This window comes from Muntiacus reevesi, chromosome 1 (assembly GCF_963930625.1).
Source record: "Muntiacus reevesi chromosome 1, mMunRee1.1, whole genome shotgun sequence".
Taxonomy (NCBI): Eukaryota; Metazoa; Chordata; class Mammalia; order Artiodactyla; family Cervidae; genus Muntiacus; species Muntiacus reevesi.
The window spans coordinates 140580960-140607038 of NC_089249.1; the positions used below are offsets into that span (position 1 = coordinate 140580960).

Sequence of the window (26079 nt, forward strand, 5' to 3'; positions counted from 1 at the left end):
TAAGTAAGGGGGTCAGAGCCCAGGCCACAAGGAGGAGAGGCTGCCGAGACACGGGAAGGTCATCAGGATCTCCAACAGCTGGGTTTGAGCTCACAGCTTGTGCATTTTTGTCAATCCACCAAGGTAAAGACCTAGCTCTTCAGGCACACAGCAGATGGTAGGCAAACTTGGGGGAATGAGAGGCACTGGCATGTCTACATACCAAATGGGAGTCTTAGGCTTAGGATGACAAAATTAATTCCAGACCACTGATTATATGAGAATATAAAAAATGTCCCTGGTGTATACAAGGTACGTTCTGACACAATATAGGGCAAAGCCTGTATATCATGGACATCAGTGGCTACAACCTACCAGTCCTGGGGAAGATATGACTGACTTGTAGCTTCAATATTAGTCTGATATTAGTATCCTGGAGCAACGGAGAAGAAATTTCCCTTTTCTATAGGAAATCCCTTCAAATATTTGAAAATGGATTTTACAACTGCCTTTTAGCTTTCCTTCCACTAGCTAAATGTACAGTTTCTTCATCACAGGAAATGTGAGGGTCCAAGTTGAGCATGCTTGGAGGAGGGCACAGAAAACCAGAGTCAAGAAAGCTATCATCTTACACATGCTTGGTAAATTATTATTATTATTAATTAATTATTATTCACATTAGGCTTCTGTTCAAAGGGTTTTCTGATAATTTTTCATAGATTAATGTTCTGCTATGAAGTCAGGTCTCTTCTCTTCTGTACTTGGAAATTTTAATTCTTTTATCCCAAATGGATGACTTTATGACTTTATGTTCATTGCATTAAATTGGAGGTTTTCATTGCATTACCCCACTGGAGGGGCAATGGGAATATCCAGGTTGGCTCTCTGGCCTTGTAGCTTAGCTCTGTGTGGCCTTGAGCTAATCCTTTCATCACTGATCCTCAGCTTCCTCACTGAGGAAGAGGCTAAGGATCAGACGGATAAAATGCATGTGAAAGCACTTTGTAAACTATGAAGTAAAATCAGGATCCAAATTTATGCATTGACAATATTGTTGTAACCTAAAATTAATGCCTAAGAGATGATACAGTTAGCTGCCTCTCGAGTTTCTCATGTATGTAATTAATTATCTGCTCCAGTTCTGTGTTATCTAAGAATGGGATAATAATTCCTTCTATGTACTTTCTAGACCTCTTTATTAATATATTAAATGAATATGAGATCTGATTCTTGCAGTAATGTAGTAGAGACCTTTTATTCAAGTCATTGAAGTGAAAGTGGCTTAGTCGTGTCTGAATCTTTGCAACCCCACGGTCTATACAGTCCATTGAATTCTCCAGGCCAGAATACTGGAGTGGGGAGCTGTTCCCTTCTCCAGGGGATCTTCCCAACCCAGGGATCAAACCCAGGTCTCCTGCACTGCAGGCAGATTCTTTACCAGCTGAGCCATCAGGGAAGTCTAAGAATGCTAGAGTGGGTAAACTCTCCCTTCTCCAGTGGATCTTCCCGACCCAGGAATTGAACCAGGGTTTCCTGCATTGCAGGCAGATTTTTACCAGCTGAGCTACCAGGGAAGCCCAATTCATTATAGGTAATTAATTCTCACCAGATGCTTTTTTTCACAGAAATTCACATGGTACTATACGACCATCTAATTTAGAGTGAACATGGTTTTTTGCACTTTATTTTCCACCATAGCAGTTGCTTCTGCTTCATCACAGCAGTCTTTCCCTACGAAGCTGCAGAAAATCATTTTCTTCCTGGCACTAAAGGTACTACTCCAGTCCTGCTGTGAGGGCAGGCAAGCTGAAAACTATTCACTGTCTCGGATTTCCACATATTTCACCAACACCCATAAAGCAAACCGTGAAAACCTGCCAAAGCTCTATTTGCTTTGTCGCTCATTTGTTCGGTGATTTGGCAACCTGGACAGCTTTCCTGTCTGGGTTGATGGCAAAGCTGGGGGACTGAAAGGAGTGAAGGGTGACACTGCCTTGAGGGAAAAGAAGAAAAGAAAGGGCCAGCTTGTCTTCCAGTTTCTTCTCATCCTTCTCTTTCAGGCTAAAACCAAAATCTAATGCACAGAATCATTTATCATGAAAATTCTTTACAACCGGTTCTTAAATTTCCATTCACCAGAATATGAATATAGCTTTGTATAGAATAGTCTTGTGCAAGGATGGTACTGTAGGGCTTGATGAAAGATTAAGGGACAGGTATCATTCATTTGCTCATTCTACAAACATTTCCTGAGTGGAGAGGATACAGTGAGGGAATGCTACAGATTCTGGTTGGTCAGAAATATGATCAGTGTGAAGATCTACCATTCCTCTGTGGACACACCAGCCTTAAAATTGTCAAGAGAATTCTGGAGAACTCTGCAACAATCATGACATATTTGAAGATGCTGAAAAAGATGCCTGATCAATACTGCACCAGATTCAGATGCTCTGCGGAAAAGCACTTGAACTTCAATGCAAATTGTACACATTCAATGGACTGGCAGGTCCCAGAGCGGGAAAGAAGAGACCATGGACATCTAGTGAAGAGAAGAAGCACAAGAAAGATCAGTCTGGAAGAGTGAGCCTGAGCAGCAAGGCCTGCTGATTGGGGAGGCCACAAGGCCAGTTACCGTGCGATGCTGTTGGGTACCGCTGCAAGGAAGGGCAGAATGTAAAGGAAAACGCTATGTCACCAGGAGCCCAACCCTCACCTGTGGCTAACCCCTCTGGGCAAGAGGAGCCAACAGCTTTGCTCTTCTCATTGCAGAGAAAGCAAAGGAGCCATGGAGGTGACGGAGTTAAGAGTTAGGAAAGGGTTGTTGGTAAGAAGAGAGTGAAATGACCAAGGGTATCGGAAAAACATTGGTCCAGAGAACAGAAGGACTGCAAAGCCTCAGTCATTTCCACTTGGATTCTTTGACGGAAAACCTAGAAGGGGACCTCTCTAGAAAAAAAAAATGCTGACAGTTTTCCTAACCAAGGGGAAAGGAGTCTCAGATTAGTAAGATCTGGTGATTACTGAGGGTGAAGTCTGAGAAACAGCTACTATAGATCAAAGAGTTAAAAATTGATGCCATATCTTTATGACACGGGCACCATTTGTCCATATGACCATGACATTTAAAGATACTAAGCTTACAATTTTTGATAATTAAAAAAAAGGATCACACTAAACCAAATGGAGAAAGACAAATATGACATTGCTCATATGTGGAATCTAAAAAAATGACAGAAATGAACCTATATGCAATATAGAAACAGACCTACAGACATAGCAAACAGACTTGTCGTTACAAAAGGGGGAAGCAGGGGTAAATTAGGAGTTTGGGATTAACATATATACTCGACTATACATAAAATATATAATCAGTAAGGACCTACTGTACAGCACAGGGAATTAAACTCAATATTTTACAATAACCTATGAGAGCAAAGAATCTGAAAAAATACATATATAAAATAGATAAATATATGTGTATAACTGAATCATCTTGCTGTACATCTGAAACCAACACAATGTTGTAAATCAATCATACTTCACTAAGAAAAAGAAAGGATAACACAGACGGCTTTGACACAGATACAACAGGAAAGATCTCAGTATGACTTCATTACTGAAAATGGATACAGAAAATATTGCAAGTTACTTGCTAGATCATTTACCTGCTACGAATAATTAATACTTGGCAAATAACAATAAGTAGTCACTTCTTACATGGTAACGGCTGGTGGAAAAGTCGTAGAATTATTAGTCTGTACAGAGTTTCATCTTTCATCAGTATATGGGCTGCTTCCAAATTCACTGGATTTTCTAGAACTGGATTAGAAAGCATAACCTATAGGAAAACATATAAAACACAGAATTTTTAAAGCGACTTTTTTTCTTAGGGGAAAAAGACAAACCAGTACATACAACATTCAAGAAGCATTTATAAATGCTTACAATGTGTCCACCTGGAGACAAAGACAAATGAGACATGGTCCTTACTCTCAAGACACTCATGATCTATCCTGGTTTTATACCGTACATTCATGAGTCAAACATTAGGATCAAAGCAAGTTACAAGTTCCTCCCTGTAAATTATTCTTTCCTATCACATAACTTTAAATTGATTTATGTGTAAAGGGAACCAAACATTAGGAAACACTGAAACATTTCCATTAAAAAAATAATTACATTTTAACATGAGATATTTAGATCATGAATAAACAAACACATGTATTAAAAGCTTGCATGCAATTCAATATCCCCACAGATCACTGAATGCTTAATTTGGTATCACTAGTAGTTTTCTCTGCTGGGAAAGATTGAAAGGAGAAAGAGAAGAGGGTGACAGAAGATGAGATGTTTGGATGGCATCACATGACAGAAGATGAGATGTTTGGATGGCATCACCGACTCAATGGACAAGAATTTAGGCAAACTCCAGGAGACAGTGAGAAACAGGGAGGCCTGGCGTGATAGAGTCCATGGGGTTGGAAAGTGTTGGACTGAATTTTAACTGAAGTGTTTAACTGAAGTATTAGAGGTTGAACAACAAAAACAAGTAATTTTTTCAACATCCAAAAAATTAAGATCATGGCATGTACAGAATTTCATCTTTCATCAGTATATGGGCTGCTTCCAAATTCACTGGATTTTCTAGCACTGGATTAGAAAGCATAACTATAGGAAAACATATAGAACATAGAATTTTTAAAGCGGCTTTTTTCTTAGGGGAAAAAGACAAACCACTACATACAACATTCAAGAAGCATCTATTAAATGCCTACAATGTGTCCACCTGGAGACAAAGACAAATGAGACATTGTCCTTCTCTCAAGACACTCATGGTCCCATCCTTCATGGCAAATTGGGGGAAAAAGTATAAATAGTAATGGATTTATTTTCCTGGACTCCAAAATCACTGCAGTGACTATAGCCATGAAACTAAAAGATGCTTGCTCCTTGGAAAGAAAGTTATGACAAACCTAGGGAGCGTATTAAAAAACAAAGACATCACTTTGCCAACAAAGGTCCATATAGTCAAAGCTATGGTTTTTCCAGTAGTCATGTACAGATATGAGAGCTGGACCACAAAAAAGGCTGAGCACTGAAGAACTGATGTTTTTGAATTGTGGTGCTAGAGAAGACTCTTGAGTCCTTTGGGCTGCAAGGAGATCAAACCAGTCAATCCTAAAGGAAATCGACCCTAAATATTCATTAGAAGGACTGATGCTGAAACTGAAACTCTAATATGTGGCCACCTGATGTGAAGAGCCGACTCATTGGAAAAGACCCTGATGCCGAGAAAGACTGAAGGCAAGAGGAGAAGAGGGTATCAGAGAGTGAGATGGTTGGATGACATCACTGACTCAATAGACATGAGTCTGAGCCAACTCTTGGAGATAGTGAAGGTCACGGAAATGCGAATGCTGCAGTCCATGGGGTCACAAAGAGACATGACTTAGCGACTGAACAACCATAGTTTTCTACCACTGCTATAACAAATTACCACAAATTTAGCATCTAAATCAACACAAATTTATTCTCTCATATTTCTACAGGTAGGAAACTGGGGTTGGTTCTACTGGCTTCTCTTCTCAGGATTGCATAAGACTTAAATTAAGGTATTGGCTGGCTGGACTCTTATCAGAGGTTCTGGGAAAGATGTGTCTCAGTTCATTCAGGTTTCTGTTTAGTTAGTTCAGTTCACTCAGTTGTATCCAACTGTTTGCGACCCCATGGACTGTAGCACGCCAGGCCTCCCTGTCCATCACCAGCTTCCAGAGCTTGCTCAAACTGATATCCATTGAGTTGGTGATGCCATCCAACCATCTCATCCTTTGTCATCCCCTTCTCCTTCTGCCCTCAATCTTCCCCAGCATTAGGGTCTTTTCAAATAAGTCAGTTTTTCACATCACATGGCCGAAGTATTGGAGTTTCAGCTTCAGCATCAGTCTTTCCAATGAATATTCAGGACTGATTTCCTTTAGGATAGACTGGTTAGATCTCCTTGCTGTCCAAGGGACTCTCTCTTTTTATCTTTTATATTTTGTCCTACCTCCTTTTGAAGACAATGGGCTGCTTTTCTGGGCGCCTGATGTCCTCAGCTAGCAATCAGAAGTTGTTTTGTGAAGTTTGCTCTGCGTTCAATTGTTCTTTTGATGAATTTGTAGGGGAGAAAGTGGTCTCCCTGTCCTATTCCTCTGCCATCTTGGCTCCTCCCTCCTCCAAAGGACTCTCAAGAGTCTTCTCCAACACCATAGTTCAAAATCATAAATTCTTCAGCACTCAGCTTTCTTTATGGCCCAACTCTCACACCCACACATGGCTACTGGAAAAACCATAGCTTTGACTAGACAGACCTTTGTTGGCAAAGTGATATCTCTGCTTTTTAATATGCTATCTAGGTTGATCACAGTTTTTCTTCCAAGGAGCAAGCATCTTTTAATTTCATGGCTGCAGCCACCATCTTCAGTGATTTTGGACTTCCCCAAAATAAAGTCTGCACTGTTTCCACTGTTTCCCCATCTGTTTGCCATGAAGTGATGGGACCAGATACCATAATCTCAGTTTTCTGAATATTGAGTTTCAAACCAGCTTTTTCATTCTCCTCTTTCACTTTCATCAAACTCTTTAGTTTCTCTTTGTTTTCTGTCATAAGGGTGGTGTCATCTGTGTGTATGAGCTTATTGATATTTCTCCCTGCAATCTTGATTATAGCTTGTGCTTCATCCATCCATCCATTCATTCATTTGCTTCATTCATTCAGCATATCACATGATATACTCTATATATTTAAATAAGCAGGGTGACAATATACAACCTTGTCATACCCCTTTCCTTATTTGGAACCACTATGTTGTTCCATGTCTGGTTCTAACTGTTGCTTTCTGACCTGAATACAGTTTTCTCAGGAAGCAGGTAAGGTGATCTGGTGTTCCCATCTCTTTAAGAATTTTCCACAGTTTGTTGTAATCCACACAGTCAAAGGTTTTGGCGTAGTCAATAAAGCAAAAGTAAAGGTTTTTTTGGAACTCTCTTGCTTTTTCGATGATCCATTGGATGTTGGCAATTTGATCTCTGGTTCCTCTGCCTTTTCTAATTCCAGCTTGAACATCTGGTAGTTCTCAGTTCATGTACTGTTGAAGCCTGGATTGGAGAATTTCGAGCATTACTTTGCTAGTGTTTGAGATGAGTGCAATTGTGCGGCAGTTTGAGCATTCTTTGGCATTGCCTTTCTTTGGGATTGGAATGAAAACTGACCTTTTCCACTCCTATGGTTGTCTGTTAGATGAATTCAGTTCCTGAATTCACTGTTTGTAGGACTGTTTCCTGTTTCTTTGCTGATGGTTAACTGGGGGTTGCCCTCAACCCTGAGACATCTCTTGCTGAAACTTACACTGGGACCTCTATGTCTCAGAGGCAAAAGTGTGAGAAAAACCTGCTTTTGCTTGGACTTCTCCTACCATTTCCTTTCCTCCATCTTTACCGCATTTCTCTGAGAGACTCTTGTCTTCTTCTTCTATTGGTAAGTGCTCATGTGATTATTTTGGTCATCCCCCTGAATAACACAGGAAACCTTTCTATTTAAGGTGAGCTGATTAGTAATGGTAATTACTTCTGCAAAATTCCTTCACACCTAGAGTTTGACTGAGTAACCAGACAGTGAGAGTCTTGGGGACATCTTCAAAATTCTGCCTATAATAGTATCTGCACATCTGGATAATATAGGTGACCAGTAGGAACCCAAACATGGTGGTTGTTAGGCTATGTTCTTATTTATCTGGAATCTCAAAATTAATATTAACACAAATTTGAAATATTTATTCAATAATTTAGTATGCTGAATGTCAATTTACAACAAACAAACTAGATAATAAAATATAGCCAAAATAATTACAACCAGAATGTCTAAGTGTAGTTACAGCTCAGAGTGGATTATTGTGGCTTAAGAGTCATGGAAATGAAGGCAATCTTTCACTAATAAAACCAGAAATCTGACAGCGGATATTTCAAAAGCAACAAGAATTTTCTGACTTTTTTTTTCATATTTGGAAAACATACTGGGCTGTATTTTCAAGAATATTGCAACTGCTTAAACAAGGATTTGATGTGGATTTCACTATATCTTTCAAAGTGGGTGGGAAGCAGATGAAACTTTTCTTCAAGAGTAAGCTTTTGCTCTTTGGTTGGAGAGAGTTTTACTCAGAGAGACACATTTGGTAGAGTTTATTCAATGGTCTTTGCATTCACCACTATGCTTAAGAACTTGCATATAATATACACACAAGCTACATTTAATGATTTTTTAAGAATTGTAATGAAAGGAATAATTAACATATACAAATCAAATACCCTGCAGTAGTAGTAAAAGTCCAGCTTCTAAAGTAGCCTTGTGATAGCATGAAGTAACATAAAAAGCTATCCAGAGGATAAATAAATTTGAAGCATCAATAAACAACTATACAAGTTCAGTTCAGTTGCTCAGTCATGTCTGCCTCTTTGCGACCCAATGAACTGCAGCACACCAGGCCTCTCTGTCCATCACCAACTCCCAGAGTTTACTCAAACTCATGCCCATCGAGTCGGTGATGCCATCCAACCATCTCATCCTCTGTCGTCCCCTTTTCCTCTTGCCCCCAATCCCTCCCAGCATCAGGGTCTTTTCCAACAAGTCCGGTCTTTGCAAGAGGTGGCCAAAGTATTGGAGTTTCAGCTTCAGCATCAGTCCTTACAATGAACATTCAGGACTGATCTCCTTTAGAACGGACTGGTTGGATCTCCTTGCAGTCCAAGGGACTGCTCAAGAGTCTTCTCCAACACCATAGTTCAAAAGCATCAATTTTTCGGCGCTCAGCTTTCTTCACAGTCCAACTCTCACATCCATACTTGACCACTGGAAAAACCATAGCCTTGACCAGATGGACCTTTGTTGGCAAAGTAATGTCTCTGCTTTTTAATATGCTATCTAGGTTGGTCATAACTTTCCCTCCAAGGAGTAAGCATCTTTTAATTTCTTGGCTGCAGTCACCATCTGCAGTGATTTTGGAGCCCAGAAAAATGAAGTCTGACACTATTTCCACAGTCTCACCATCTATTTCCCATGAGGTGATGGGACTGGATGCCATGATCTTAGTTTTCTGAATGTTGAGCTTTAAGCCAATTTTATCACTCTCCTTTTTCACTTTCATCAAGAGGCTTTTTAGTTCCTCTTCACTTTCTGCCGTAAGGGTGGTGTCATCTGCATATCTGAGGTTATTGATATTTCTCCCAGCAATCTTGATTCCAGCTTGTGCTTCTTCCAGCCCAGCGTTTCTCATGATGTACTCTGGATATAAGTTAAACAAGCAGGGTGACAATATACAGCCTTGATGTACTCCTTTTCCTCTTTGGAACCAGTCTGTTGTTCCATGTCCAGTTCTAACTGTTGCTTCCTGACCTGCATACAGGTTTCTCAGGAGGCAGGTCAGGTGGTCTGGTATTCCCATCTCCTTCAGAATTTTCCACAGTTTATTGTGATCCACACAGTCAAAGGCTTTGGCGTAGTCAGTAAAGCAGAAATAGATGTTTTTTAACTCTCTTGCTTTTTTGGTGATCCAGCAGATGTTGGCAATTTGGGATCTGGTTCCTCTGCCTTTTCTAAAACCAGCTTGAACATCTGTAAGTTCTCCGTTCATGTATTGCTGAAGCCTGGCTTGGAGAATTTTGAGCATTACCTTACTAGCATGTGAAATGGGTGCAATTGTGTGGTAGTTTGAGCATTCTTTGGCATTGCCTTTCTTAGGGATTGGAATGAAAACTGACCTTTTCCAGTCCTGTGGCCACTGCTGAATTTTCCAAATTTGCTGGCGTATTGAGTGCAGCACTTTCACAGCATCATCTTTCAGGATTTGAAATAGCTCAACTGGAATTCCATCACCTCCACTAGCTTTGTTTGTAGTGATGCTTTCTAAGACCCACTTGACTTCACATTCCAGAACTGAGTTTTTCATTTTCTTTAAGTACTAATAATTTAAATTGAGATGACTCTCTGATTACAACCTTTTGAATAACAAGTGATACACATTTAATTATCACATTGTTATCCATGGGGTTGATACTTGAAATAGTGTTAAAAATATTTTCAAGTCTAATATGTTAATCATATGCTCCTAAATGTCTATGATCTTGATTTCTTTGAAAACTTGTCCTTTCATATATAAGCAAAAGTAAATATCAAACTTATCCACAGAAGGAATTCCAAATTCATGGGCTTTAACTAATTGGATAGTATAAAATATACTCACTGGTTACATTTTATACTATCCAATTAGTTAAAGCCCATGACAAGGCAAAAAGATAGGACCCTGAAAGATGAACTCCCCAGGTCAGTAGGTGTCCAATATGCTACTAGAGATCAGTGGAGAAATAACTCCAGAAAGAATGAAGGGATGAAGCCAAAGCAAAAACAACACCCATTTGTGGATAAGACTGGTGATAGAAGCAAGGTTTGATGCTGTAAAGAGCAATATTGCATAGGAACCTGGAATGTTAGGTCCATGAATCAAGGCAAATTGGAAGTGGTCACCAGGAGATGGCAAGAGTGAACATCGACATTCTAGGAATCAGCGAACTAAAATGGACTGGACTGTGTGAAATTAACTCAGATGACCATTGTATCTACTACTGTGGGCAGGAATCCCTTAGAAGAAATGGAGTAGCCATCAGAGTCAACAAAAGAGTTCAAAATGCAGTACATGGATGCAATCTCAAAAACGACAGAAAGATCTCTGTTTGTTTCAAAGGCAAACCATTCAATATCACGGTGATCCAAGTCTATACCCCGACCAGTAGTGCTGAAGAAGCTGAACGGTTCTATGAAGACCTACAAGACCTTCTAAAACTAACACCCAAAAAAGATGTCCTTTTCATGATAGGGGACTGGAATGCAAAAGTAGGAAGTCAAGAAACACCTAGAGTAACAGACAAATTTGACCTTGGAGTACGGAATGAAGCAGGGCAAAGGCTAATAGAGATTTGCCAAGAGAACCCACTGGTCATAGCAAATACCCTCTTCCAACAACACCAGAAAAGACTCTACACATGGACATCACCAGATGGTCAATACCAAAATCAGATTGATTATATTCTTTGCAGGCAAAGATGGAGAAGCTCAATACGGTCAGCAAAAACAAGACCAGGAGCTCAGATCATGAATTCCTGATTGCCAAATCCAGACTTAAATTGAAGAAAGTAGGGATAACCACTAGACCATTCAGGTATGACCTAAATCAAATCCCTTATGTCTATACAGTGGAAGTGAGAAATAGATTTAAGGGACTAGATCTGATAGACAGAGAGCCTGATGAACTATGGATGGAGGTTCATGACATTGTACAGGAGACAGGGAGTAAGATCATCCCCAGGAAAAAGAAATGCAAGAAATCAAAATGACTGCTGAGGAGGCCTTACAAATAGCTATGAAAAGAAGAGAGGCAAAACGCAAAGGAGAAAAAGAAAGCTATACCCATTTGAATGCAGAGTTCCGAAGAATAGCAAGGAGAGATAAGAACTGCTTCCTCAGTGATCAATGCAAAGAAATAGAGGAAAACAAAAGAATGGGAAAGACTAGAGATCTCTTCAAGAAAATTAGAGATACCAAGGGAACATTTCATGCAAAGATGGGCTCAGTAAAGACAGAAATTGTATGGACCTAACAGAAGCAGAAGATATTTTTTCTCTCCCCTCCCCCCCATTTTTTTCATTTATTTTTATTAGTTGGAGGCTAATTACTTTACAATATTGTAGTGGTTTTTGCCATACATTGACATGAATCAACCATGGATTTACATGTATTCCCCATCCTGAGCCCCCCTCCCATCTCCCTCCCCATTCCATCCTTCTGGGTCATCCCAGTGCACCAGCCCCAAGCACTTGTCTCATGCATCCAACCTGGAGTAGCGATCTGTTTCACACTTGATAATATACATGTTTCGATGCTGTTCTCTCAGATCATCCCACCCTCGCCTTCTCCCATAGAGTCCAGAAGCAGAAGATATTAAGAAGAGGTGGCAAGAATACACAGAAGAACTGTACAAAAAAGATCTTTACAACACAGATAATCACAAAGGTGTGATCACTCACACTCTCCTAGTGCCAGACATCCTGGAATGTGAAGTCAGGTGGGCTTTAGGAAGCATCACTATGAACAAAGCTAGTGGAGGTGATGGAATTCCAGTTGAGCTGTTTCAAATCCTAAAAGATGATGCTGTGAAAGTGCTGCACTCAATACGCCAGCAAATCTGGAAAACTCAGCAGTGGCCACAGGACTGGAAAAGGTCAGTTTTCATTCCAATCCCAAAGAAAGGCAATGCCAAAGAATGCTCAAACTACCACACAATTGCACCCATTTCACACTGTGAAGAAAGCTGAGTGCCGAAAAATTGATGCTTTTGAACTATGGTGTTGGAGAAGACTCTTTGAGAGTCCCTTGGACTGCAAGGAGATCCAACCAGTCCATCCTAAATGAGATCAGTCCTGAATATTCATCGGAAGGACTGATGCTGAAGCTGAAACTCCAATACTTTGGCCACCTCATGTGAAGAGTTGACTCATTGGAAAAGACCCTAATGCTGAGAGGGATTAGGGGCAGGAAGAAAAGGGGATGACAGAGGATGAGATGGCTAGATGGCATCACTGACACAATGGACATGGGTTTGGGTGGACTCTGGGAGTTGGTGATTGACAGGGAGGCATGGGGTCGCAAAGAGTAGGACACGACTGAGCAACTGAACTGAACTGATAGTATCATTGCAACTATGTAAAAACAGATTGGTTGCTTCAGTCATATTACTTAGTATCTACCACAGGAATTAAATTTGTTCCTGATCTTCAGGGTCTTACAGTCTAATAGGGGAAGACAGATAAGGAAGCGGTATTTGCATTATAGCATTATAGTTCTCTCACACACATACTTAGGCCAACACTTCACAAAGAAAGCCCCCCTCCCCAAACCAAAGCCATCAATTTCACCTAGGAAAGGAAATCAGGAAAGGCATTTCAGAGCAATCATCTTTTGACCTGACTCTTAAAATGTGAGCAGCTGCTTGCTAAAAGGACTGAGAAAGAGGGAATAAAGTGGGATGCTACTCAGACATAGAACTGGACTGAGGACTTCGTAAGGTCCAAGTTGACTTGGTTTGTAACTTTAGAGTTTAGAACTCTATAAATGCTTTTTAACCTGAATTGAACCAAGAACTGTGAGTTAAAAAATAAAAAAATAATAAAGATATAAATACGAGCAGGATGCCATGGTGTGTTTCAGAGGGTTAAGGCCAAGGTGTGAGAAGTAGATCATTTGTCAGGCAACAGAATTTGGCCTTGATCTTACAGGGAATGTGGAACTGAAGATTTAAAACCAAAACACAAGAGAAAAGATCAGAAGAAAATGTTAATAACAACAGGAAGGAATTTTCTTTATGATTACCAGTGATTTTCTTTTCCTTTCTACTATCTTAAAAATGTTTTCTAATGTGGGCATATTTGTTTTATAAAACTATTTGAAAAATAAAAGAAACTGTGTAATCTACTGGCTTTTCATGATATATTTAGGAACACTTTGTTGTCACTTTGTATTACTGGTTAAAATTAAGAACAATAAAATATTAACCAGATTTTATTGAATTCTTTTCTTAGACCACTCATGGTTCTAAGTACTTTACATGTATTTATACATTTAGTCCTTACAAGTTATATGAGTTAGCTACTAACAGCCCCACTTTACTGATGAAGAAATAAAGGGAATGATAAGTGGACAAAATTGTTCCAAAAGTGTTAAGTATTAAAAGTATTAAGTGCAGAACCAAGAAGTGAAGCCAAGCAATCTAAACTCACAGTCCCCAATTTACCTTATTAAATTATTCTGCAATTCAAAATGTTCACCATTTCATTCTGGTTTGCCCTCACTCATTACATTTTTTTTTCCCACTAAGAAATATTTTATTCATTTTTGAGAATATAGGCCCAAGCTAGTTTTTATTTTTTTATTTTTATTTTTTTTTCTTTTTTATTTTTCAGTGGGTACTCATTACATTTTTGAGAACATTCACTTTTACTGTTTTTAAGGCTGTTTCTACTTAGGTGGAAGAGATAGGATGACTCAGTTTGAAAGAATCTGAAAGATCAACCACAAATCTCTGCACATCACGCTCGCTTACTTCCTCAAAGGTTTTGCTCCAATCTCTCTTCCAGAGCATGGCCTGGCACCAGTACATATGCTCAACACACAGTTGTAGAATGAATGAATGATTAAATTCAACATTGAATTTTTAAAAATTTATTGTAAATTTAAATTTATTTTTTTAAAAATTTAAATTTTACTCAGCATATTAAGATGACTAGACAGAAAATCAAGGATAGTTTTATTTTTGAAAACAAGACATAGGAGAGATGGAATTTTTATTATAATTCTGTTACTGAGAAAATTCAATTAAGCCAGAATACTTTATTCTCCAGGTATTTCAGATCACAATTGAATACTTATCTCCAAATATTATTAATGATGAGTAGATAGAATTTTATCATGGATAAAATCTGGTGGATAGAATCTCACCGGGCCAGATGTAAGTGGTCAAAGCAAGTGATGCTCAAATCATTTAACATCTCAGGATGAGAAAGGAGGCTCTTTGAGGGTCAGGAATGACATAACACACTCACAACACAGAAGCATGCTTCTAAATACCATAGATTTAGGATGCAAAGGATGCATTCTATAAACAGGGATCTACTGAGCAGAGGAGGAAATTTCTGGTTTAATTGTTCACTGGGTTTGACATGAAAGCTTATCAAAACAGGTCTCTAGTACTGTCATAAATAAAGGATATAGCTGACTATTTTATGTTGTAGTCACTTGTTCACCTCTCTGAGGGAGGCAAGGTTCATGAATGAAGAAAGATCTAAAAGGCCTGTTCAACATTACAAAGTGACGTTAGGAGCCAAAAGCAAGCCTAAGAGTATATTTCCAGAATTGAAACCATCCAAACAGTTCTTTTCTTCTTTTATAAAATACATATTGTTTGGCTGTAAAGGGCCTAAGCTATCAATTTCACTTTAAAAATAATAGTTTTTATAGTTCAAGTTCCATTTTACAGTTTTGATGTAGAAATATTATTGAGTCATATAAGCTGACTCAAATCCTTTAAATATTTAAATATACATTGTATATTTTATTCCTTATACTTTGAATAATTGGGTAATTAAATGTATTAAAGACATCATTGGGCTTCCCTGGTGGCTCAGTGGTAAAGAATTCACCTGCCAATGCAGGAGACACAGGTTTGATCCCTGAGTCGGGAATATCTCCTGGAGAAGGAAATGGCAACCCACTTCAGTATTCTTGCCTGGGAGATCCCATGGACAGAGAAGCCGGGCGGGCAACAGTCCATGGGGGTGCAAAAGAGCCTGATACAGCTGAGCAACTAAACAACAACAACAAAGACAGCATTTTATTATTAATCTGTTCTTACCTGGAGGGTAAGTAAGATGCTGCTCAACGTATAGCTTCTATTCCATTTACGAGGGCTGTCCAAAAAATCTATACAGGGCTTGCCAGAATGTGGGTCTACTGCATTAAAATAACACATTAATATTTATACATAAAATTATCATTTAAAACTTATGAAGATCAACATATCATAGACTAAGTTAGAAAGCAAGTGACAGTCTTTGCAATGAATGTGACAGTCAACATAAACCAGTTGTTAGAGCACAGACTTTGGTGTCAGATACACATAAATTTGACGGTTGACTCCTCCACTTACCAGCAATGGACACTGAGCAATGAACTACCTCTCTAGGTCTCATTTTCCTAGTGTGTGAAGTGGGGAATATGCTTGAAGTACCTACTTTCACTGAAAAGAGTTTAAAAAACAAAGTCCTTAATAGAGTACCTGGCATAGAGTGGATGCTCAAAAAATGATAGTTATCATTATTAAAAATACTTTTATTAACATATAAACAATTTTTATAAAAAAATAAGAAAAATATTTATATCCAATGGAAAGATCCTGCAATCTTTAGGAAAGATCTGGGAAGAAAATGTTGACAAGGTGAAAAGAGGGGTCTTCGATTTGGGACACTGTGTTTTAAAACTACAATAATCGCTTCTCAGCCTTTTGGCTAAGATCAAGTGTAAAACTACAATAACAGTTAACAGTGCAATGGACAAAAGATGTGAGTGAACAATGTGATAAAAAAAAGTATTTAGAAAAAAATTCTAGTTGGTATTAAAACTGTGGTAAGTGAAAACTGAAATTATGACTCAGTGGTAAAAAAAGATGATCAAGAAATGATATGAAAAGTTTCAAGAACGTTACTCAAGGTCCTCCAGTGTTTGTTCTTCCTTTTCTCCATTTTTTCTCTCCATAGTAAGAAATATGATGCCTGCTTCCTCCCCATCCCCCTGTGTTGTTTTAGATGAATACACAGTTGCCCACATTTTCCCAGCCTTTCCTCTAACAAGATGTGGCCATGTGACTAAGTCTTAATCGTGGGACATCAGCAGAAGTAAAGTGTGCACCTTTTGGATCATATTTTCTTAAGGAAGCTGTTTGGCCCTCTTCTCTTTTTCTCTGTCCTCTCCACTGGCTGGAAATAGTGACAGAATAAATGTCTTAGGTCCAGAAATGGAACCCACAAGTTGATGATGGTAAAACCTTCCTGCCAGCTTTGTTCTATGTACATTGGAAAGTCATTTGAAAAGGTTAGCATATGCCCTAATACAGTCAATTAACTAAATTATTAGTAGTATTTGGGAAAATATACACACACACTTTTGTGTGTGTAGTTACTGTGTTTTTAAAATTAAATTATATTTTATTCTTCAAAGTATTTTTCATTTAATAGTAAATTGCCAACATATTTTTGGACAAATTTATTCAAAAAATATTTGAACACCAACTCTATGCCAGGAAGTGAAGATTCTAGGGACATAACAATGACCAAAGAGTAAAGATTTCATATATATTTCTTGTTATGTGTAAAAGCAATGTATATAGCTATAATACATTTTACTTAAAAATTCCTATACTTATGGACATTGTAGTTATTTATGGACATTTCCCTTTTCTGTATATCCAATACTGTTACTGGAAACAAATCTTTATTAATTAAATATGAATAAGAATATTAAACATATTCTTTATATAGAACCCTAAAGTTTCCATCCCAAAGTTATTAGAATAAATGAATTCAGCAAGGCTGAAGGAAAAAAATTAATATACAAAAATCTATTGATTTCTATACACTAATGATGAAACAGTCAATCCTAAAGGAAATCAACCTTTCCATTAGTCATGGAAGGACTAATGCTGAAGCTGAAACTCCAACACTTTGGTAACCTGATGCAAAGAGCCAACTCACTGAAAAAGATCTTGATGCTGGGAAAGACTGAGGGCAGGAGAAGAGGGTGGCAGAGTTTGAGATGGTTGATGGCATCATCAACTCAATGAATATGAGCTTGAGCAAACTCCAGGAGATACTGAAAGACAGGGAAGCCTGGGGTGCTGAAGTCCAAGGGGTTGCAAAGAGTCAGATACAACTTAGTGATTGAACAACAATGATGAAATATCATATAGAGAAAGTAAAAAAAAAAAATCCCATTTAAAATAGCATATAAAACTCTAAAAGTAAATTTAGCCAAGGAGGTGAGAGATCAATGCCCTGAAAACTATAAACCGCTGATGAAGGAAACTGAAGATGATTCAAAGAAATGGAACAATATCCTATACTCTTTGATTGGAAGAATTAATATTGTTAAAATGACCATACTATTCAAAGCAATCAACAGATTGCTATCAAAATATCCTGAATATTTTTCACAGAACTAGAACAAATAATCCTAAAATTCATATGGAGCCACGGAGAAATCTTGAGAAAAAAGAATGAAGCTAGAGGTATAACCCTCTGAGTGTTTAGACTATGCTACAAAGCTGCAGTTATCAAAACAACATCATGTTGCGATAAAAACAGACACATAAATCAATGGAACAGAACAGAGAGCCCAGAAATAAGTCCATGTGCTTGTGGTCAATTCAACTACAACAAAAGAGGCAAGAATATACAATGGAGAAAACACAGTTTCTTCAACAAATGGTGATGGGAAAACTGGATAGCCATATCAGTGAGATAAAACAATGAGATCAGAATATTCCCTCACACCATATACAAATTAAATTCAAAACAGTTTAGAGACCTAAATGTAAGACCAGAAACCATAAAATGCCTAGAAGAAAACATACATGGAATACTCTTTGACATAAATTATAGCAATATTTTCTTGGTTAAGTCTCCCAAGGCAAGCAAAAATAAACAAATGGGACCCAATTAAACTTAAAAGCTTTGCATAGCAAAGGAAACCATTGACAAAATGAAAAGACAATCTATAGAATTTGAGAATATATTTGCAAATGATGTTACCAACAAAGGGTTAACATCTAAAATATGCAAACAGTTCATACAATTCAATATTAAAAAAACCCAAATCAACCAAAAGTGGGCAGAAGACCTGAAAAGACATCTTTCCAAAGAAGACATACAAATATCATCCATGTTCAAAACTATATATTGAAGAATGTTTAACACTGCAGAAATAAATGTATTATGTTATTTTAAATAAAAAATATACATCTTTGTGTAATAACTCAACTATGGAAATAAAATACATATGTGGAAAAAAGGAAATAAATCTCATTAAATGTTTAGAACAGTATCTCTCTGAATTAGGATTCAGATGATAATTTTTTCCTGCTTTTTAATATTTTCCCCAATAAGTATGCTTACTTTATAATGTTAAAAATAAGCATTATTAAACACTAAAGAAGAATAACATTAATATGGACAGAATTTATGATAATAATTTTATTTGTTCCTTACCATTTGGATGAAAAGGAATTGTTCTGAATTTCACAACTGGAGGGACAAAATTATACTCTGATGTAAAATTTATTCTCAGTTGGAAGAATGCTCCTGTGATACAGAAATAAACATTTTTACTAAAGTGTCACATTAATGATTAACTGTAACCTAACATTGATGTTTATGCCTACAGTTTAGCCTCCCCAATGTCCCTAGAGTTTTACTATATTAATAAGTAAATTGGATTAGAGGATGCCCAGACACCTCTAGATGGTATAACAGACTACTCACAATCTAACCCAGTGTTTTCAGCCACAGTCTCACCAGTCCTTTTCATCCACTAACTTTGTCCCTCTAATACCAGCCTCTTCACTGGGTTTCTCATATTTACTCTCTGCTCCAGAATCCTCTCTGTTCAGCTCTTGCTAGGCTGTTTAGTCTACCTGCACTTCCTTCTGATTCTAAACCTGGTGAATTCTCAGACATTCTTCAAGACCCAATTCAAGTGCCACTTCGTTGGGAAGCTGTTCCTGACTCTCCAAGGCAAAATTAACTAACTACTGCCTCCTCAATTTTCCATTCAAAATTCATAACAGGACATGTTATATTTTATTGTAACTATCCACTTACATGCTTTTCTCCCCTATCTAAGCAAATGTATGTTGTTAATCTGCAGCTGTAAGAGGGCATGGTCATTAAAGTTTTTGGTTGCCTAGTCTTCTTGAGAACTTGACTTATGGACATTTGTGGGAAAATCATAGAGGAAAAAAAATGAGACATAATTGTGGGATTTTTCTGTCAATAGGGATTTTTTAAGTTATTTTCTGAATTCACGGAAAACTATCAGATGATATTCTCAGTTGACATGTTTTCCTATGTCTGCTTCTTAAAAACATGATAACAGTAAGACTGGGCATAAAGAAAAATTCAAACCTGAAATTTCCATTCATGTTGACAAATAGCAAAAAAATTAAGCCATACAATGAAAAAATTAACATGTGAAAACTTCAGGAATTCTAGAATATTTATACAGTGCAACCTTAAAGAAATTAGGCTAGTAATATAAAGGCTTAAAAAAAAAAAGTAAATTGGTTTTCAAAGCACAAACCATGCCAAATTGTATTCTGTAGACCTTCAATGTCAACATCCCATTGCATCATATCTTCACTTATAGGAAAGGCAGTAATACCCTAAGCAGCAAGAAAAATTAAAGCAGAAAAAAAAAAGATTAAATATTTATTGAAGCTTGGGAAATCAGATATTAGGCTACAATGAATTCCAAAAACTCTGAATTTTCTTTTATTGATAAAAATTTTTGATTTGAGAAGGTATTATATATTGTCTTATTACCCAGAAGTTTAGGTAGATTCCAGAAAATACATGCAATAGTAAATTTTAAATAAATCATTAGTATGAAAGTCACAAATGGGACCAGAAGGTCAAGAATGGAATATGTGACTTATATAATTCTATAGACAATTTAAGATTCAAATTAAAAAAGAAAGGAATAGTTGGAAAGCATGTATTTCTTCATAGCTTTAAAAAAAAAACCCCTACGGATGCTATACTAGGCATGAAGTAAGAAATTTTCATTAAGAAAATCTCAACTCTAAAATTATGCTCATATATAAAAATAAAATTTTCCTATACTTGAGGCATTATTCCAATGGAGGGAAAAGAATGTATTACTGTGCAAAACAATGAAGACCCAGCCCAAACCAAAAATAATAATAAATAAAATTTTAAAAATAAAATTATAAGGGAAAGACACTTATGTGTTATATGTCACAGCAATTGGCAAAAAGTGTACTAGACAGGAAGAAACAGAACTCAAGACTTAAGAGCAAGGGATTTTGGAGTCAAAAACCCTGTGATGGAATCCCGAGCCCAAATATTTACTGAAAGCTTTCTGAGACTTAGGTTTCTGGTAGGTAAAACAAAACACTACCTACTTATTTTACAATATTGTATTGATAATTGAGGGGCTTCCCAGGTGGTACAGAGGTAAAGAATCCACTTGCCAAAGCAGGAGACCTCGGGTTTCATCCCTGGGTGGGGAAAACCCCCTGGAGAAGGAAATGGCAACCCACTCCAGTATTCTTGCCTGGAAAAATCTCATGGACAGAGAAGCCTGGTGAGCTGCAGTGCGTGGGAATGCAAAGAGTTGGACACAACTTAGTCACTGAACATTCAGGCACAATTGATAATTAGTGAATGCAACCCTGCACCTACTAGTTATTTACTACCTGAAAGACTGTTACATTCAGGGATTAAAGTCCATAAATAACTCAGCACAGTGTGCTCAGTACTGTTAACTATTATTTTGAAATACTAATAATTATTATGAGACAGATTATTATACTGAAATAGTTTCATTAAACAAGTCTGTAGTGCAAATTAGATTTAACTAAATTATGCCTTGTAGAAAACAAAGAGATTAAACTGTTTTTAAAAACTCATACCCTAATGAAACACACCCTCCACGTCTCCAATACTCACCTCATAATTGTTGTTCTTCAACTCTTCGAATTCTCTTTTTAGCAAGATGTAAGCTCTGCTGTACATGATAAGGCAAAAAAGCCTCTGACCCTGTCCCCTCACTACTAGGGTTCGCTCTGAGGCAAGTGTCCGAGGTCACTCTCCTATACCTAGTAAACTGACATAAATATTTCCTTTCTCGAGCTTCAGAATGCTGTATACTCCCAAGAGAGGTGGCCCTATGTTGGGCACGTAGCAGCGACTTTCTTTCCTCCTCTGACTCTTCTAAAGGAGGACTTCAGAAGGAAGACGTGAGCATTTTCTTCACTGCGGTGTGTCCTTGCGGCGCCAGCCCACAGCCCAGCCTGAAGGTAAACGTGGATGAAACCCTGAGACCACTCGTGCTGTTTGTTCGTGAAGTGGGCGTAAAAGGCTTAAGCTTAGGTTGTTCTTAACCAGTCACCGTCTCCCCTTCACAGGTGTAACTAACTGGGTGCCGGTTGGGCAAGAAGATGCAAATCGGTTGCCAAGCAACAAGACTAACCGGAACTGTAGAGGAGGTGGGCACTTGGCTGCTCCTCATCCAATCAGCGATGTGGGGTGGCCTCTGGAAACCTCCGCAGCCAATCGTCCAAACGGTTCAGTTTGAAAGGCCAATGAGAACTGTTGTTAAGTTCTCCTTGCCCCCTCTATCTCCGCGCCCTGTGAGACTGCTAGGTCCATCAATTTTGTTGGGGTAGGGGGAAAAAATCAGAGGGTCTAGCGTTTAAGTCTAAGAGAAGACTTCACTAGAAGTCCTCCGAAATCATCTTTTCTTTTTCTTTGAATATTAGAAATTATCAGGTAACATATGACCGATAGTACTGGTCTGCGCTTGTTTATAATAACTTATATGGCACTTCCCTTGTGGCTCCGCTTATAAAGAATCCGCCTGCAATTCGGAAGACCTGGGTTCGATCCCTGGGTTGGGAAGGTACTCTAGAGAACGGAAGAGGCTACCCACTTCAGTATTCTGGCCTGGAGAATTCAACGGACTGTATAGTCCATGGGGTCACAAAGAGTTGGACACAACTATGCGTCTTTCACTTTCACATGGACTTCAGCGGTCATGATATGTTCGCATACATTATTATGTCATCGAATCCTTCAGTTACTCTGGAAGAATGCTCTGCAGCAGGACCTACTTAAAATTTCTCATCTCTTGCTGAGTTTTGCCACTTTCTGTTCCTTCTGTCTAGATACTTACCACGTTCATTTCATCCTTCCCCCCTCCATTTTTCCTTCACTCATCGTTCAGATTTACCTTTGCCTACGATTCCTTATGTGGTGTGCTGCGATTCATGGGGTCGCAAAGAGTCGGACACGACTGAGCGACTGAACTGAACTGACGATTCCTTTTTTTTGTTCCCCACTTATTTTTATTAGTTGGAGGCTAACTACTTTACAATATTGTAGTGGTTTTTGCCATACATTGACATGAATCAGCCATGGATTTACATGTGTTCCCCTTCTCGATCCCCTCCTCCCGCCTCCCTCTCCATCCCATCCCTCTGGGTCTGAAGATTCCTTTTGAAATCACCCAAGACAAGATTAGGCTCCCTTTTGTGATCCTAGAGGACCCTATATTTATCTCCTTGTTAGCGTTTGTTGGGCTTCCTCGGTGGCTCAATGGTTTAAAAAAAAAAAAAAAAATCCACTTGCAATACAGGAACTGCAGGAGACATGGGTTTGATCGTTGGGTTGGGAAGATCCCCTGGAGGAGGGCACGGAAATCCACTGGATATTCTTGCCCCGAGACTCCCGTGGACAGAGGAGCCTGGCAGGTTCTGAGCCCATAGGGTCACAGAGTTGGACAAGACTGAAGAGACTTCAGCAGGCAGGCATGGCATTTAGCAGGCTGTATCACAATTGCTCATTGCTTTCTTCGGCCAACTGTGAGACTCTTAAAGGTGCTAATTTGCCCATATCAACTACAGAAACTGGCATCTTTTCTCAGAGTAACTTTTCTTACTGTTTACTAATTTTGTGGAAAACAGGACATCAGTTTAATTAGTTCATTCATTTCCCAGATATTTCTCTCACACTTCTCATGTGCTATGGAACAATTCAGATGAAGTGACTACCTTTTTGGCTCCAGTATTCAATGAAAAAATATACAAAACAAAAACAAGTGTACAAAGCAAAATAATAATTTCAGATCACACATACTATAGACAATAAAACAGTAATGTAATAAAAAAGCAGCTAAGGGTTAGAAATGGTGGTCAGGGAAGTCCTCCATCAGGAGTGGGCAGTGAGATGACACATGATAGGTTGGATGAGAAGGAGCCAGTTATTTGAAATGTTGAGGGCAAAAAGTTCCAGGAAGAGGAAAAGACAATAGTTCTCCATCAGGAAAAAGCTTGGCTTCAAATGGGAACTGGCAGGGCCTGAGAGAAGATGTGAAGATGTGATTAGGTTGGAGCTCTATGAGTAGGGAAGTTTGGGTTTTATTTGAATAGAATAGCAGTGGGAATCATTGAATGGCTTTAGGGATGAGAGTGTTTTTCTCTACATTTACAAAATTACTCCAATTCTTTGTGGAGGATGGATTGTAGGGGAGACCACTTAGCAGACTCCCATGGTCAGTTTCATGTCCAGGTAGGGTAGTTGAGGGAGAAGGCAATGGCATCTCAATCCAGTACTCTTGCCTGGAAAATCCCGTGGACAGAGGAGCCAGGTGGGCTGCTGTCTATGGGGTTGCACAGAGTTGGACATGACTGAATCGACTTAGCAGCAGCAGCAGCAGCAGCAAGGTAGTTCAGAAATTTCCAACAATATCTTCACTTTGCTAACATTTGGCACAACAAAATGATTTGATTTTGTTTTATAAAACTGAATATTAAGGAATTTTTCCTATGAAAACATCAACTAGGACCTGAGACTGAATTTTGGTGGGGCTCTCCTTCAGAGCCCAACAGATATTCCTTTGCATTTATGGAACACTGGCAACGTATGGTGGGAGTGAATAAAGAACTGCTTCCATGAGAAAGGAGTGGGAAGCAATTAGGGAATTTTAACCAGGTTTCTTCAATGATACCATGGACTTTGATTCTGCTTTGACAGGAGAAATCTGTGATAGTAAATGCAGACTCTGTGTAAAATTTTGTTCTAGGAGAAATTCAGTTCAGTTCAGTGGCTCTTTGCAACCCCATGGACTGCAGCATGCCAGGCCTCCCTGTCCATCACCAACCCCTGGAGTTTACTCAGACTCATGTCCATTCAGTCGGTGATGCCAACCAACCATCTCATCCTCTACCATCCCCTTCTCCTCTCACCTTCAATCTTTCCCAGCATCAGGGTTTTTACAAATAAGTCAGTTCTTCACATCAAGTGGCCAAAATATTGGAGTTTCAGCTTCAGCGTCAGTCCTTACAATGAATATTGAGGACTGATTTCCTTTAGGATGGACTGGTTGGATCTCCTTGCTGTCCAAGGGACTCTCAAGAGTCTTCTCCAACACCACAGTTCAAAAGCATCAATTCTTCGGTGCTCAGCTTTCTTTACAGTCCAATTCTCACATCCATACATGACTACAGGAAAAACCATAGCTTTGACTAGATGGACTTTGGTGGCAAAGTAATGTCTCTGCTTTTTAACATACTGTCTAGTTTGGTCATAACTTTCCTTCTAAGGAGCAAGCGTCTTTTAATCTCATGGCTGCAATCACCATCCGCAGTGATTTTGGAGTCCCCAAAAATAAAGTCAGTCACTGTTTCCACTGTTTCCCCATCTATTTCCCATGAAGTGATGGGACCAGATGCCATGATCTTAGTTTTCTGAATGTTGAGCTTTAGGCCAACTTTTTCACCCTCCTCTTCCACTTTCATCATGAGGCTCTTTAGTTCTTTTTCACTTTCTGCCCTTAGTGTGGTGTCATCTGCATATATGAGGTTATTGATATTTCTCCCTGCAATCTTGATTCCAGCTTGTGCTTCATCCAGTCCAGCATTTCTCATGATACACTCTGCATATAAGTTAAATAAGCAAGGTGGCAATATACAACCTTGTCGTACTCCTTTCCCTATTTGGAACCAGTCTGTTGTTCCATGTGCAGTTCTAACTGCTGCTTCTTGATCTGCATACAGATTTCTCAGGAGGCAGGTCAGGTGGTCTGGTATTCTCATCTCTTGAAGAATTTTCCACAATTTGTTATGATTCACACAGTAAAAGGCTTTGGTATAGTCAACAAAGCAGAAATAGATGTTTTTCTGGAACTCTCTTGCTTTTTCAGTGAGCCAATGGATGTTGGAAATTTGATCTCTGGTTCCTCTGCCTTTTCTAAATCCAGCTTCAACATCTGGAAGTTCATGGTTCACGAACTGTTGAAGCCTGGCTTGGAGAATTTTGAGAATTAATTTGCTAGCATGTGAGATGGGTGCAATTTTGCAGTAGTTTGAGCATTCTTTGGCATTGCCTTACTTTGGGATTGGAAAGAAAACTGACATTTTTCAGTCCTGTGGCCACTGCTGAGTTTTCCAAATTAGCTGGCATAGTGAGTGCAGCACTTTCATAGCATCATCTTTTAGGATTTGAAATAACTCAACTGGAATTCCATCATCTGCACTAGCTTTGTTCAAAGTGATGCGTCCTAAGACCCACTTGACTTCTCAATCCAGGATGTCTGGCTCTAGCTGAGTGATCACACCATCATGATTATTTGGTTTCTGAAGATCCTTGTTGTATAGTTTTCTGTGTATTCTT

At 38.6% G+C, this 26079-nt stretch overlaps 1 protein-coding gene across 2 annotated transcripts in view; it reads right to left on the minus strand.

Annotated features, from left to right (window-relative positions):
• Nucleotides 1-21735, minus strand: part of UBE2U (ubiquitin conjugating enzyme E2 U) — a 64056-nt gene extending 42321 nt beyond the window's left edge. Inside the window, exons 1-5 of one of the 2 annotated variants that reach the window (XM_065928644.1) lie at nt 21358-21735; nt 19967-20048; nt 18877-18969; nt 15471-15568; nt 3697-3817 (exon numbers count right to left, since the gene is read on the minus strand). In XM_065928644.1, the coding sequence (XP_065784716.1) occupies nt 3697-3817; nt 15471-15568; nt 18877-18969; nt 19967-20048; nt 21358-21423 (460 nt within the window). In that variant the 5' untranslated portion in view covers nt 21424-21735. The remainder of the gene's footprint in view (nt 1-3696; nt 3818-15470; nt 15569-18876; nt 18970-19966; nt 20049-21357) is intronic. The other variant, XM_065928634.1, reaches the window with a different exon arrangement.
• Between the last annotated feature and the right edge of the window lie 4344 nt (nt 21736-26079).